The 15999-nt window shown below is 38.5% G+C and overlaps 1 protein-coding gene across 1 annotated transcript in view; it reads right to left on the bottom strand.

The window, feature by feature from the left end:
* The window catches only part of FAAH2 (fatty acid amide hydrolase 2), a 114089-nt gene that overhangs the window by 90228 nt on the left and 7862 nt on the right, over positions 1 to 15999 (bottom strand). The window contains exon 2 of the mRNA XM_066250073.1: positions 14590 to 14672. Within this exon, the coding sequence (XP_066106170.1) occupies positions 14590 to 14672 (83 nt within the window). The remainder of the gene's footprint in view (positions 1 to 14589; positions 14673 to 15999) is intronic.

The raw sequence follows: 15999 nt of genomic DNA, 5'->3' as shown, positions 1-15999 counted from the left end.
TAAGAACATATCAATAATAACCTTAAATATAAATGCAATAAATTCTCCAGTTAAAAATCAGAAAGTGGCTGAATGGATATGAAAACACAACCCACATATATGCTGTCTAAAAGATACCCACCTCCAAATAAAAGAAACACAGACTGAATGTAAAGGGATGAAAAAAATATATTTCATGCAATTGAAAACAACAACAACAAAAACTAGGATAGCAACACATACCTGGCAAAATATTTTTAAGACAAAGGAGACAAAGAAGGACATCACATAATGATAAAGGGAGCAATTCAAAAAGAGGATATAAATAACCATTGTAAAAAATTTGTGCACCCAATGTTGGAGAGCCTAAATACATAAAGCAGATCTTGATGGACATAAAGGGAGAAATTAACAGTAAAACAGACAGAGTAGAGGATTTTAACACCCCACTAACATATATCTTACAGACAGAAAACCAACGAGGAAATGGCAGCCTTGAATGACACACTAGATCAGTGGTCAGCAAACCGCGACTCGCAAGCCACATGCGGCTCTATGGCTCCTTGAGTGTGGCTTTTCCACAAAATACCACGCGTGGGCACTACTTCGATAAGGAATGTACCTACTTATATAGTTTAAGTTTAAAAAATTTGGCTCTCAAAAGAAATTTCAATCGTTGTACTGTTGATATTTCGCTCTATTGACTAATGAGTTTGCCAACCACTGCACTAGATCAACAGTATTTAATTGATATCTTTAGAACATTTCACCCCAAAGCAACAGAATATGCACGCTTTTCAAGGGTATATAGTACATTTTCTAGGATAGACCACATGTTAGGACACAAAACAAGTCTCAATAACTTTAAGAAGATTGAAATCATATAGAGCATCTTCTCTGACCACCATGGCATGAGACTAGAAATCAACTACAATAGAAAAACTGAAAAACATTCAAACACTTGGAGACTAAATAGTACGTCAATAAATAAGAAATGAGTTAATAATGAGATCAAGGAAGAAATCAAAATTTTCCTTGAAACAAATGAACATGAACATGCAACAGCCCAAAATTTATGGGACACAGTGAAAGCAGTCCTGAGAGGGAAGTTATTAGCATTGTAGGCACACCTCAAGATGCAAGAAAAATCTGAAATAAACAATCTGACTTTCTAACTGAAAGGACTAGAGAAAGAACAAAGCCCAGAGGAAGTGGAAGGAAGCAAATAATAAAGATCAGCACAAAAATAAATGACATAGAGGCTAAAAATAAACAATACAAAAGATCAGTGAAACCACAAGCTGCTTCTTTCAAAAGGTAAACAAGACTGATGAACCTTTAACTAGACTCATCAAGAAAGAAAGAGAGGAGAGAGGACCCAAATAAGTAAAATAAGAAATAAAAGGGGCCCTGGCTGGTTGGCTCAGTGGTAGAGCGTTGGCCTGGCACGCAGGAGTCCCGGGATCAATTCCCGGCCAGGGCACACAGGAGAAGTGTCCATCTGCTTCTCCACCCTTCCCCCTCTCCTTTCTCTCTATCTCTCTCTTCCCCTCCTGCGGCCAAGACTTCTTTGGAGCAAAGTTGGCCCAGTTGCTGAGGATGGCTCCATGGCCTCCACCTCAGGTGCTAGAATGGCCCCAGGTGCAATGAAGAAATGCCCTAGATGGGCAGGGCATTGCCCCCTAGTGGGCTTCCTGGGTGGATTCTAGTCTGGTGCATGCAGGAGTCTGTCTCTCTGCCTCCCTGCTTCTCACTTCAGAAAAATACAAAAAAAAAAAAAAAAACTGAAAGAGGAGAAGTAACAACTACAGAAATACAAAGCATTGTAAGAAAATACTATGAAGAACTAGATGTCAAAATATTGGACAACCTGGGTGAAATGAACATATTCCTAGAAACAGCCTTCTAAAACTGAATCTGGATGATTCAGAAAACCTGAACAGACCAATTACAACCAATGAAATTGAAACAGTTATAAAAAACCTGCCAGCAAATAAAAGTCCTGGACCAGATAGCTTCACAGGCGAATTTAACCAAACATTCAAAGAAGAACTGACACCTATCTTTCTCAAACTATTCCAAAATATTCAAAAGGAGAGGAGGAAAGTCTTCCAAGCTTATTTTATGAGACAAGCATTATTCTAACTCTAAAACCAGGTAAAGACACTACAAAGAAAGAAAACTATAGGCCAGTATCCCTGATGAACACGGATGCTAAAATTCTCAACAAAATATTAGCAAAGCAGATCCAGCAATACATTAAAATGATCATACATTATGTTCAAGTGAGATTTATTATGGGGAGGCAAGGCTGATACAAATTTTGCAAATAAATAAACATGATTTACCAAATAAACAAGACAGATAAAAATTACATGATCATATCAATAGATGAAGAAAAAGCATTTGATAAAATCCAGCATCCATTTATGATTAAAAAGTCTCAGAAAATGAGAATAGAGGGAACACACCTCAACATAATAAAGGCCATATATGACAAACCTACAACGAACATCATAACTCAATGGGCTAAATCTAAAAACAATCCCCTTAAGATCAGGAATAAGGAGTGTCCCCTTTCACCACTCTTATTCAACATAGTCCTGCAAATCCTAGCCAAGATCACAAAAGGAGAAGAAATAAAAGACATCCAAATTGGAAAAGAAGAAGTAATAACTGTCATTATTATTGATGACATGATACTGTACCTTGAAAACCCTGAAGTCTCAGTCATAAAACAACTAGACCTGATAAATGAATTTGACAAGGTGGCAGGATATAAATTTAATATTCAGAAATCAGTGGCATTTTTACACACCAATAATAAACTCTCAGGAAGAGAAATTAAGAAAACAATCCCCTTCACTATGGCAACAACAACAACAAAATAAAGTACCTAGGAATAAATTTAACCAAGGAGGTAAAAGACTTGTACTCAGAAAATTATAAGACATTGAAAAAAGAAATCGAGGAAGATATAAACAAGTGGAGTTTATACCATGTTCATGGATAGGAAGAATTAACATCATTAAAATGTCCATACTACCCAAAGAAATATATAGATTTAATGCAATTCCCATTTACATAACAATGGAATACTTCACAGATGTAGAACAAATATTCCAAAAATTTATCTGGAACCAAAAAAGAATGCAAATAGCCTCAGAAATCTTGAAAATGAAGAACAAAGTGAGAGGTGTCACAGTACCTGATATCAAGCTGTACTACAGGCCGCTGTGATCAAAACAGCTTGGTACTTGCATAAGAACAGGCATACAGATCAATGGAATAAAACAGAGAACCCAGAATTAAACCCTCACCTTTATGGTCAATTCATATTTGACAAAAAAGGCAAGAGTATACAACGGAGCAAAGACAGTCTCTTCAATAAATGGTGATAGAAAAATTGTACAAGTATATGCAAAAAAAAAAATGAAACTCGACTACCAACTAACATCATTCACAAAAATAAACTCAAAATGGATAAAGATTTAAATGTAAGTCATGAAAACATAAAAGTCTTGGAAGAAAGCATAGGTGGTAGATACTCTCAGATGTCTCTCATGGCAATACATTTTCTGATATATCTTCTTAGGCAAGTGAAATAAAAGACAAAATAAACAAAAGAAACTATATCAAACTAAAAAGCAGTTCCACAGGAAAACCTACTATTAAAAAAATAAAAACACGCCAGACCAGGTGGTGGCGCAGTGGATAGAGTGTCGGACTGGGATGTGGAGGACCCAGGTTTGAGACCCTGAGGCCACCAGCTTGAGCACAGGCTCATCTGGTTTGAGCAAAGCTCACCAGCTTGGACCCAAGGTCACTGGCTTGAACAAGGGATTACTCGGTCTGCTGAAGGCCCACGGTCAAGGTACATATGAGAAAGCAATCCATGAACAACTAAGGTGTCACAACAAAAAACTGATGATTGATGCTTCTCATCTCTCTCCATTCCTGTCTGTCCCTATTTATCCTTCTCTCTGACTCGCTCTCTGTCTCTGTAAAAAAATAAAATAAATAAAATAAATAAAAACACTACTTATTAAATAGGTTACTATATTCACTGATATATCTGATAAGCAAAATTTATAAAGAATATATAAAACTGAATATCAGGAAGGTAAACAATACAATTAAAAAATGGGCAAACGACCTAAATCAGGGGTAGTCAACCTTTTTATACCTACCGCCCACTTTTGTATCTCTGTTAGTAGTAAAATTTTCTAACTGCCCACCGGTTCCACAGTAATGGTGATTTATAAAGTAGGGAAGTAACTTTACTTTATAAAATTTATAAAGCAGAGTTACAGCAAGTTAAAGCATATAATAATAATTACTTACCAAGTACTTTATGTCGGATTTTCCCTAAATTTGGCAGAATAAATCTTTATAAAACAACTTACTATAGTTAAATCTATCTTTTTATTTATACTTTGGTTGCTCTGCTACCGCCCACCATGAAAGCTAGAATGCCCACTAGTGGGCGGTAGGGACCTGGTTGACTACTACTGACCTAAATAGACACTTCTCCAAAGAAAATATACAGATGGCCAACAGACTTATGAAAAAGTGCTCGTTACTAATTATCAGAGAATAGTAAATTAAAACTACAGGCATATAGATCAATGGAACAGAACTGAGAACTCAGAAATAAACCCACACTTTCAAGGACAACTGATACTTGACAAAGTAGGTAAGAGCATACATTGGAGTAAAGACAGCCTCTTCAACAAATGGTGCTGGGAAAATTGGACAGCTACCTGCAGAAAAATGAAACTAGACCACCAACTTACACCATTCACAAAAATAAACTCAAAATGGATAAAAGGATTAAATGTAAGCCATAAAACCATAAGCATCTTAGAAGAAAACATAGGCAGTAAGCTCTCTGACATCTCTCGCAGCAATATATTTGCCGATTTATCTCCACGGGCAAGTGAAATAAAAGACAGGATAAACAAATGGGACTATATCAAACTACAAAGCTTCTGCACAGCAAAAGACAATAAGAACAGAATAAAAAGACAAACTACATAATGGGAGAATATATTTGACAATACATCTGATAAGGGGTTAATAACCAAAATTTATAAAGAACTTGTAAAACTCAGTACCAGGAAGACAAACAATCCAATCAAAAAATGGGCAAAAGAAATGAATAGACACTTCTCCAAAGAGGACATAAAGATGGCCATTAGGCATATGAAAAAATGCTCAACATCACTAATCATTAGAGAAATACAAATTAAAACCACAATGAGATATCATCTCACACCGGTCAGAATGGCGCTCATCAACAAAACAACACAGAATAAGTGCTGGTGAGGATGTGGAGAAAAGGGAACCCTCCTGCACTGCTGGTGGGAATGCAGACTGGTGCAGCCACTGTGGAAAATAGTATGGAGATTCCTCAAAAAATTGAAAATCGAACTGCCTTTTGACTCAGCTATCCCACTCTTAGGAATATACCCCAAGGACACCATAGAACGGTTCCAGAAGGAGAAATGCACCCCCATGTTTATAGCAGCATTGTTCACAATAGCGAAGATCTGGAAACAGCCCAAGTGTCCATCAGTGGACGAGTGGATTAAAAAGCCTTGGTACATATATACTATAGAATACTACTCAGCCATAAGAAATGATGACATCGGATCATTTACAACATGGATGGACCTTGATAACATTATACTGAGCGAAATAAGTAAATCAGAAAAAGCTAAGAACTATATGATTCCATACATAGATGGGACATAAAAATGAGACTCAGAGACATGGACAAGATTGTGGGGGTTACGGGGTGGGGGAAGGAGAGGGAGGGGGTTGGGGGAGGGGAAGGGCACAGAGAAAACCAGTTAGAAGGTGATGTTAGACAGTTGGACTTTGGGTGATGGGAATGCAGCATAATCAAATGTCAAAATAACCTAGAGATGTTTTCTCTGAACATATGTACCCTGATTTATCAATGTCACCCCATTAAAATAAAAAAGAAACTACAGTGAGATACTATGCCATAACTATCACAATGGCTCTCATTAACAAATCATAAACAAGTGCTGGCAAGGATGTAGAGAAAAGGGAACCCTCCTGCACTGCTGGTGGGAATGCAGACTTGGGCAGCTACTATGGAAAACAGTATGGAGATTCCTCAAAAAATTAAAAATGGTGGCGCTGGCCGGTTGGCTCAGTGGTAGAGCATCAGCCTGGCGTGCAGAAGTCCCAGGTTCGATTCCCGGCCAGGGCACACAGGAGAAGCGCCCATCTGCTTCTCCACCCCTCCTCCTCTCCTTCCTCTCTCTCTTCCCCTCCAGCAGCCGAGGCTCCATTGGAGCAAAGATGGCCCGGGCGCTGGGGATGGCTCCTTGGCCTCTGCCCCAGGCACTAGAGTGGCTCTGGTCTCAACAGAGCAACGCCTGGGAGGGGCAGAGCATCGCCCCCTGGTGGGCGTGCCAGGTGGATCCCGGTCGGGTGCATGCGGGAGTCTGTCAGACTGTCTCTCCCCGTTTCCAGCTTCAGAAAAATACAAAAAAAAAATTAAAAATGGTACTTCTTTATGACCCATCTATCCCACTTCTAGAAATATAGCTTAAGAATCCCAAAACACTAATTCAGAAGAAGATATACACTCCCATGTTCATTGCAGCATTGTTTACAATAGCCAATATCTGGAAACAGCCTAAGTGTCCATTAGTGGATGAGGGAATAAAAAGGCTGTAGTACATATACACAGAGGAATACTACGTGGCAGTGAAAAAGTAGGAAATCTTACCTTTTGCAACAGCATGGATGGACCTGGAGACTATTATGCAAGTAAAATAAGCCAGGCAGAGAGAGAAAAATATCATATGATCTCACTGATATGTAGAATCTAAGGAACACAATAAAATGAAGCTCAAATGGAAACAGAGCCCGTGTCACAGGGAACAACAGGGAACAGATGGACAGCTGTCAGAAGGAATGGGGAAGAGGGGACCAGATCAAAGAAGGTGAAAGAATTAGCTAAATTTATATACATAACACAGAGGTACAGACAACAGGGTATCAAGTCCCTGAGGGAAAGGGAGATGGAGGTAGGGGAAGGGGGGCAAAAGGGTTATAATGGGAATGGAAAGAGACTTTCTATTGGTCATGGGGGGCATAATGCATGGTGTTGCATGAGTTATACTGAGTTAGACACTTGAAATAATATCAACACAATAAATTAAAAATAAATAATTTTTAAAAATTAAAAAATAGGCCCTGGCCAGTTGGCTCAGTGGTATAGCGTCGGCCTGGCGTGCAGGAGTCCTGGGTTCAATTCCCAGCCAGGGCACACAGGAGAAGCGCCCATCTGCTTCTCTACCCCTCCCCCTCTCCTTCCTCTCTGTCTCTCTCTTCCTCTCCTGCAGCCGAGGCTCCATTGGAGCAAAGATGGCCCGGGCACTGGGGATGGCTCTGTGGCCTCTGCCTCAGGCGCTAGAATGGCTCTGATTGCGGCAGAGCAATGCCCCAGATGGGCAGAGCATCGCCCCCTGATGGGCATGCCGGGTGGATCCCGGTCGGGCGCATGCGGGAGTCTGTCTGACTGCCTCCCTGTTTCCAACTTCAGAAAAATAAAAAAAAAATAAAAAAAAAATATGTCTATATATAAAAAATTGAATATTATTTAGACATAAATAGAAGGAAGTACTGTCATTTGTGATAACAAGGATAAACCTTGAGGACATTATGCTGAGTGAAATAAGGCAGAGAGAGAAAGACAAATATTGATTGACGTCGGTTTTATGTGAAACCAAAAAAAAAATGTGATTAAATTTATAGAAACAGAGATTAGAATGGAGGGAACCAGGGGCTGGGGTAGAGAGAACTGGGGAGATTTTGGTTAAAGGGTACAAACTTTCAGTTATAAGATCAATATATTTGAGGACCTAATGCACAGCACAGTGACTATAGTTATTAATATGGTACTGTATACTTGAAATTTGTAAGAGTAGATCTTAAGTATTCTCTCTCACACACACAAAACCAAAGCCGTAACTTTGCACAGTGATGGATGGTAACCAATCTTATAGTGGTAAGCATTTCACAAAGCACACATATATTTAATTACCATGTAGTACACTTTAAATATATAGTTTTATTTGTCTTTCTCAAAAATCTGAAAAAAATAAAGTATCTATTACAAAAAGAGAGTTATTCTAAAAGCCAAAGGAAGATACTATGTCAAGAGTAGGGCAGCCTGACCAGGCGGTGGCGCAGTGGATAGAGCGTCAGACTGGGATGCAGAGGACCCAGGTTCGAGACCCCGAGGTTGCCAGCTTGAGCGCACGCTCATCTGGTTTGAGCAAACGCTCACCAGCTTGGACCCAAGGTCGCTGGCTTGAGCAAGGGGTTACTTGGTCTGCTATAGCCCCACGGTCAAGGCACATATGAGAAAGCAATCAATGAACAACTAAGGTGTCGGAACGAAAAACTAATGATTGATGCTTCTCATCTCTCCGTTCCTTTCTGTCTGTCCCTGTCTATCCCTCTCTCTGACTCTGTAAAGAAAAAAAAGAGTAAGGCAGTTATAATTTCGATATTAGAAACATGCTACCATTTGCTGAGTGATATTCACATGCCAATAATTGTGTTTTATATTCATTAACTCATTCAGTCCTCAGAACAATACCATAGGTATGTTACATTTGCCCCAGTAAACTGAGGTAATATTGTGATGTGTTGCAGGCAATGTTGGCTGCTAACCAAGATCTACTTTTCCCCAGTGTTAATAGAACCTCAATTTTTTTTCTAAGAAATACCTTTCTTACCTGCCATTTAGGGGAGTAGATCCAATTCCCTAGCCTTAAGGGTGTGATTTCTTATTTGTTTAATACAATCAAAGTGATGTTATTCAATATGCCAGAAATAGGTTTTCCTATAGGCTTCTGGCCATAATTTTGGCCTTTGAGACATGAAATATGGCAAGTACCTTATAACAGTAAGAAGATTTAACTTGAAAATAAGTCCGACAATCTAGATGTCCAAGACAAAGAACTGAATATATAGGTTACTGATGTCATTTTTCAGCTGCTGAATTACTTATGTGGCTAATCTACCAATGGGCTTCTATTTTATAAGATAATATATTGTCTTCATTGTTCTCAGTCATTTTGAGTTGGGTTTTCTGTTTGCAGTGAAAATCAGCTAAATTGAGAGAGTTGGCAGGGCACTTATAATTGAGTAGTAGGGACAGAAGGTAGATTTCAGTGAGTGTTAGTGTAAACCAGGAGTTAAAGATTCAGAAAAAAATAATTGTTGACTATATTTCACAGAAGCTTGCCTATGTTAGAAAAGTGAGAGCATTATGATAGCTAGTTAGGTATAGCAAAATATTCATCTGAAGGTATTATAACCTGGCTCCTGAAAATACACAGAATCTGGTCACTTGAAGGCACTGTTGTAGAATGGTCAGGGTCCAGGCCTTGGAGACATACTTATCTGGGATACCTATGTGACCTTGCAAGTAACAACCTCTTAAGCCTCCATTTCACCATCTATAATATGATAAGACCTACATGCTTTGTCAATGTATAAAATATAGTACTGAGGCCCTGGCTGGTTGGCTCAGTGGTAGAGCGTCGGCCTGGCGTGTAGGAGTCCTGGGTTCAATTCCCGGCCAGGGCACACAGGAGAAGTGCCTATCTGCTTCTCCACCCCTCCCCCTCTCCTTCCTCTCTGTCTCTCTCTTCCCCTCCCGAAGCCAAGGCTCCATCGGAGCAGAGTTGGCCCGGGCACTGAGGATGGCTCTATGGCCTCTGCCTCAGGCACTAGAATGGCTCTGGTTGCAGTGGAGCAATGCCCCACATGGGCAGAGCATCGCCCTCTGGTGGGCATGCCGGGTGGGTCCAGTTCGGGCGCATGAGGGAGTCTTTCTGACTGCCTCCCCGTTTCCAACTTCAGAAAAAATACAAAAAATACAAAAAATACGTAGTACTGAACACACAGTAACCGCTCAATAAAGGGTGGCTATTATTATCATCATTACTAATATCATACAGTTGTCCTGACAGTCAACAAAATCTGTTAGGAAAATTAAAGAGTTAGGGTTTTAGCAGACTATGTCAAAGCCAAATTCTCCAAATTACAGTGCTAAGTTAATTGGCAACATAAAATTTAGGAAACAGGCTACAAGCCTCTATATCACAATAAACAACAAGAACTGTAGCAGGTGCTTTCTGACATCTCCTAGTGGTATGATATATATTATCAACAACATTTACTGGCAACCTATTTGTTGGTGGTAAACAGGATTCCTCGAACACTTGACACCTAGGCATTTCTTAGCCAGGTATCACAGGCCACTCAGATTCCTAAATCCTCTTACTCTCAAGTACAGGGCAGAGGTAATAATGTATACTTTCCAAAGGTCTTAAAAGCCCATTTATTAACATTGCCCAAATTTAATCCACATGTAATGAACAAATGCAGAGAACTCTAAGAGAAGGCAGTTAGAGGCAGAAAGGACACTAGCTACCATTACACTTGGACTCAGTGCCACAGGCAGCAAGAAATCTTCATAATCTAAAAGCAGACACCCCAGAGAAGAATCCTTACCGTGGCCTCTATGGAAAAAGACTGAAAATGAGTCCTAAGCGAGGTTGTGATACCAGAATGACACACAGGCTAGACAGTGTGAGGTAACTGAAACACATTACTGAGGTCTGGGTGGCCATTTCTATATTTATATATCCTGAAATCCTGCCTTCTGCCAGTGATTTCACTAGAGCAGGGAACAAGAGATAAAAATCCAAGGATTCTGCCCCTGTGCTCTGTTGAAAAGCTAGACAGCATCCTTACCTGTATAGAACAGCTATAGACTGCCATTATCATCTGGTTTAGTCTTACTCATTTTAGAGTTCTGTTTGTACATCGCTTTCTCCAGAAAGCCTTCCCTGACACTTCTCCAGGCCCGGATAGGTACACCTCTTCTATGCTTGCACAGTATTCTCTCCTTACAGAGTTTTAACTTGGTTGTGCTGTAAACAGTAGCTATTTGTATATTTCAACCAGAAGACTGGGAGCTAAAAGAGGCCAAGAGCTGTGTTTTTTCACTTTTGTATCTTCCAACACCTACCACAGTGTCAGGACCATAGTAGGCATTGAGCAAATGTCTGGTGGGTGAGATAATTCAGATCACAATGGTGACACAGCCTCAAACCAAGCATTCTGTATCCCCAATTTCTGATGGAACTCAGAAAATTCAGGGGGTTTTTTTTGTTTGCTTCTCTGTTTTTTGCCAACTGGCACACTCTTAGTTCCTTCATATACAGACTGAAAGACAAAGGAAGATGTGAACGTATTTGCTTCTTCTAGTTTGTTTTTGGTTCCTGATAATACTGCCCTAACAACAGCCTTTTATCTAGATAAAGGTAATTGGTTCCAGCTTCCTATTTATTTCTATACTCTAGAACCAATCTCAGTACACCCCCTCAGAAGTACCAGTAACAGGAGCTGGCAGCTGCCTCTCCGAGGTCTTAATCACAGCTTTATGAGGTTTCCTCATTAAGCTTCTGAGGTAGCAGCAGTCAGGTAGCACCCCTCACATGGATCCATGTTTTAGCTCTGCAGAAACCTCCTCTGAGTTTCTTAATTCTGATAATCCCATTTTTTTCCCTTTGTCCTCTGAGATCTAGGGGTAGTAGCTGTTTCCAGCATTCATTAGCTTTGTGTTGTTCCAGTGGTACATCTTTCCCCCCCATTTCTTAAACACTTATTTCAATAATTCTGTGTATTATATTCTTTAAAATAGTGTGGTTATGGACCTTGAATGAAACAAGAGCAAGAGCACAACGTGCTCTGGGAGCTCAGAGCATTTCACAAAAGCTGAGATGATTAAATAAAGTGAAACTGAGACCTGAGCTGAGTTCTGGAAAACTAATTCAGCCAAATATAGAGAGAGGAAGAAAGGGAAGTTATTACAGGAAGAAGGGACAACAATACAAAGTCAGAAAGATAAGAGAGAGAACAATAGGTCAGGGGAAATGGAGTAGTTCAGTATGTTAGAGAGCAAGATACACTGGCATCATGGGAAATAAGGAAGAGCGATAAAACTTGCTGACTAACTGAAGTTGAGAGACAGTATTTGGAAAGGAGGGGAGAAGGTGGAGCCCAGGGTTACACCCAGGTGTTTTGTGTGACTGGGCCGAAGGACAGGTTTGGGAAGAAGCTGATAAACTAGTAAACATTTTCTGATAAGTCAATCAAGAATAGAAACAGAAAGCTAGGAACCAGCAGATTTAGAGTCCATATTTTCTACTACTATATTTTGTAAAAGTGTGACTTTAAACACTGAACTGCCTTGGGAGTCATTTCAGTGCCAAGTAAATGGGGACAGCAATACAATAAAATTGAGTGCAATCATGACAAAAGTTCCACTTAATGAGGTCCTATTATAATGACAACCACAGTCCTAACAGTAGCTAACACTGAGTGATTGATAGAAGGGCTGTGTTGTGTCCTTTACATATGTATACATTTTAATATCAATATTTTTTAACTTCAAGCAAAATAGAAACATAATTAGCAGAATAAAGCCATTTTGGTGCACTTTAAGGAAGGTAGGAAAAAAACCCACTGGTATTACACACAGCACAAATAAACTTCACAAAATTGTTTGTGAACATCTACCCTACAGGCATCCATATTTTCTCTCCAAATCTTCAATCCCTTGATTGCCACTGCCCTTCCCCACTCTCCCCACCCCACCCACTTACCAGCCTCCCTAGTCTCTCCTATTTCTAGGTCCACATACCATTTTTAACAAGGATGGCAATTTAATTCTCTCTCAGATCTTTATTAGTATTGGCACACACAGAAATAAGTTTTATAACATAAGACCTCTCTCCTTAGGACTCTCACTCCTTAAAATACAATAGAAAAATAAAAATAACAAAATTTCATTTTCTTTCTTAAATGTTTAAAAATAAACTTTGTCAATAAATTAACCAAAAATTACATTTCAAATAAAAACTCAGTGTAGAATTAGAGGAAATATCTCCAGGATGTGGAGCTGTTAAATTGTTGGAGGATGGGACCACTGTAGAGCTGGTCCATAGAAAAAGGAAAGGGACAAGGGAGAACTCCTGGAACATAAAGACACTCTGTACTTCTATTTTTGTTAGTTTTTGCACCAGATGTTTATATATTTAGAACATGGCCCTGTCACATACTACCTGTGTGATACTAGGCAAATAACTAAAAGTTGGTAGACATCATTGAATGTTTATTGAAATAATGGGTTTTTATTAGCGACTCTTAATAAGAGAGTCTTTTTTTTTTTTAATTTCTTTTTTTATTTTTTTTATTTTTTTTATTGTATTTATTTTTAATGGGGAATAAGAGAGTCTTTTATTAGCGACTCTTAGTAAGTGTAAATTCTCTGAATTACACTTTTCACATATATAACATAAGAAATGTAAGTTCCCGGCCAGGGCACACAGGAGAAGCGCCCATTTGCTTCTCCACCCCTCCGCCGCGCCTTCCTCTCTGTCTCTCTCTTCCCCTCCCGCAGCCAAGGCTCCATTGGAGCAAAGATGGCCCGGGCGCTTGGGATGGCTCCTTGGCCTCTGCCCCAGGCACTAGAGTGGCTCTGGTCGCAACATGGCGACGCCCAGGATGGGCAGAGCATCGCCCCCTGGTGGGCAGAGCGTGGCCCCATGGTGGGTGTGCTGGGTGGATCCCGGTCGGGCGCATGCGGGAGTCTGTCTGACTGTCTCTCCCTGTTTCCAGCTTCAGAAAAATGCAAAAAAAAAAAAAAGAAAAGAAAAAGAAATGTAATATATTTTGGAAAACCTTTTGAACTGATTAAATAAGAAAATGTGTATCAAGTAACTATAAAGCACAATCCATTTTTCGTAGTGCTAGTGTTTCATAAAAATATTTTAAATATCTCTAATTTTATAATAGTGATTATTTTTTCATTATTTATATATAGTTACTGTTTATGTCAAGTGATAATATTTTTCAATTTTTGTAGTGATACAAACTTTCATTTTAAAATAATTGACTTAAGTGATTCAATTTTAATAAGTATATTAATTAACAAGAGTTGCTGTGAAATCAAAACAAGAATCTTAAAGAATATATGTATGATTGAGATCTGGAAAATGTCACTACATTATGGTATGATAAGAACTGTGCTATGTAGGATGCCAAGTTTTGTCCTAATACAGCTCCCTGGAAGGTTTTACTTAGTAACCGAGACATAGAAATCACACATATGTTATCTTTTTAAAATACTGTATACTATACTAAATATATATTGAAAAGTGTGGTAGTATTGGAAAGTTCTCTTATTAATAGTCGCTAATAAAAACCCATTATTTCAATAAACATTCAATGATGTCTACCAACTTTTAGGCCTTTTTCTGGATGTTGAATATGTTAAAACCAATGAAATGTATTTCTTACCATAAAGGTTCTTAAAGTCAATGGATAGGAAACATAAAAGCTCAATAAAGGGCAGGAATTGCTAAATTATAAATCAGGGCACATCACAGTGGGAAATCAAGACCAAAAGAAGGACACAGAAGAAGAGGAGTCCAAGAAATATGACAAGAACAAAATCTACAACAGAGTAAAAATGCTGACCTGTACTTGACAATTCCATTGATCAGTGGGTTCACAGTCACGATTCTGTTGATATAAGCCTGAACAACATCTATGCATTTCACCTGCAAAATACAGTAATTTAACAGTTATTTAGTTGAAGAATAATGTATCCATTAAACAAGTATTTAATAAAATCCTCCTCTGTGCATTAATCCATTTTTAGTTAAGATATCTTCAATGAATTATCCAGTGCAGTCCACTGTTAAGAGGTAAAAGATGTTCACTTTGAAGCTAAAAAGTCAGAAATATATCAGTATACTCCCTATTGGTCAAGATAAAAGACACAAAGTCCTCTTTAAATAATGGAAATTGAAGAGATATTATCTCTATATACTCAAATAGTAAATACTTTTCTAGTAAATAACAGCATAATGATAAGTATCATTTTATAGTAATACCCTGAAACTTAATGTTATATACTTCATCTTTGCAAAATCCAGGAGTTGGGGAGTAGAGACAAAGTACATTAAGGTGCAATTTTCAGATAAAATAAAGGACACCAAGTTAAATTTTAACTTTAAATGAATAGCAAGTAATTTTTAGTATAAGTAGGTCCCAAATATTTCACAGGGTTAATTTTACTAAAAATTATTAATTATCGGAAAATAAAATTAAATTAAACTGCATGTTCTGTATTATTTTTTGCTAAATCTGGCAACCCTAGGCTAAGGGTCTTAGGTTAGAAATGTGAAGAGGGGTAAGACAAGTAGAATACCAGGGGGGTGGTCTTAAGGATTAGTATTTACTTATTATATACAGTTATAGTTTTAATGATAATTTTTATACAAGGGACAATAAGCATTAGGAAATTAAAAAGCAAAGTAGAACTCCCAAATAAGGAGGAAAGAAAAGAAAAGAAACTAGGTCAAGCCAGAAAATGTAAGGAAAGGAAAACGAGAAAATAAGTATAATAAATTGTAAACATCATATCAAATGGAAAAAAAATTCCATCATAATAAGTAAAGACTGAATTTCTCTGTCAGAGGGCAAAGTCATCAAATTTGGTTTGAAAAAAGGCTTAGCTCAGCTATACATTGTTTACAAGACATACATCTGGCACAAAGAGACAATGAAAGGTTAAAAATAAAATAATGGGCAAAGATATATTAGGTAAATGTAAACAATAAGAAAGCCTGGGTGAGCAGAGAAAGAAAAATATCATATGACCTCATTCATTTGAGGAATCCAAGGAATAATGAGAACTTAGGAACGGAATTGAGACAGAGGAGAGGTCAAAGGGACCAGAGGAAAAGAGGACAGAGGGAAAGGAGATTATAGGATGGGATAAACCTGAAGGGAAGGGGGGAGGGTGCTGTGGAGAGGGGGGCAAAGGAGATGTTGAGGGGAATATGGGGGAGGGGGATGCATTTGGGGTGACACTAGAATCTA

The sequence above is a fragment of the Saccopteryx bilineata genome, chromosome X, assembly GCF_036850765.1.
Source record: "Saccopteryx bilineata isolate mSacBil1 chromosome X, mSacBil1_pri_phased_curated, whole genome shotgun sequence".
NCBI classification, from domain to species: domain Eukaryota; kingdom Metazoa; phylum Chordata; class Mammalia; order Chiroptera; family Emballonuridae; genus Saccopteryx; species Saccopteryx bilineata.
Note: the sequence above shows the minus strand (reverse complement) of the source record. Positions and strands in the feature narration are given on the sequence as shown.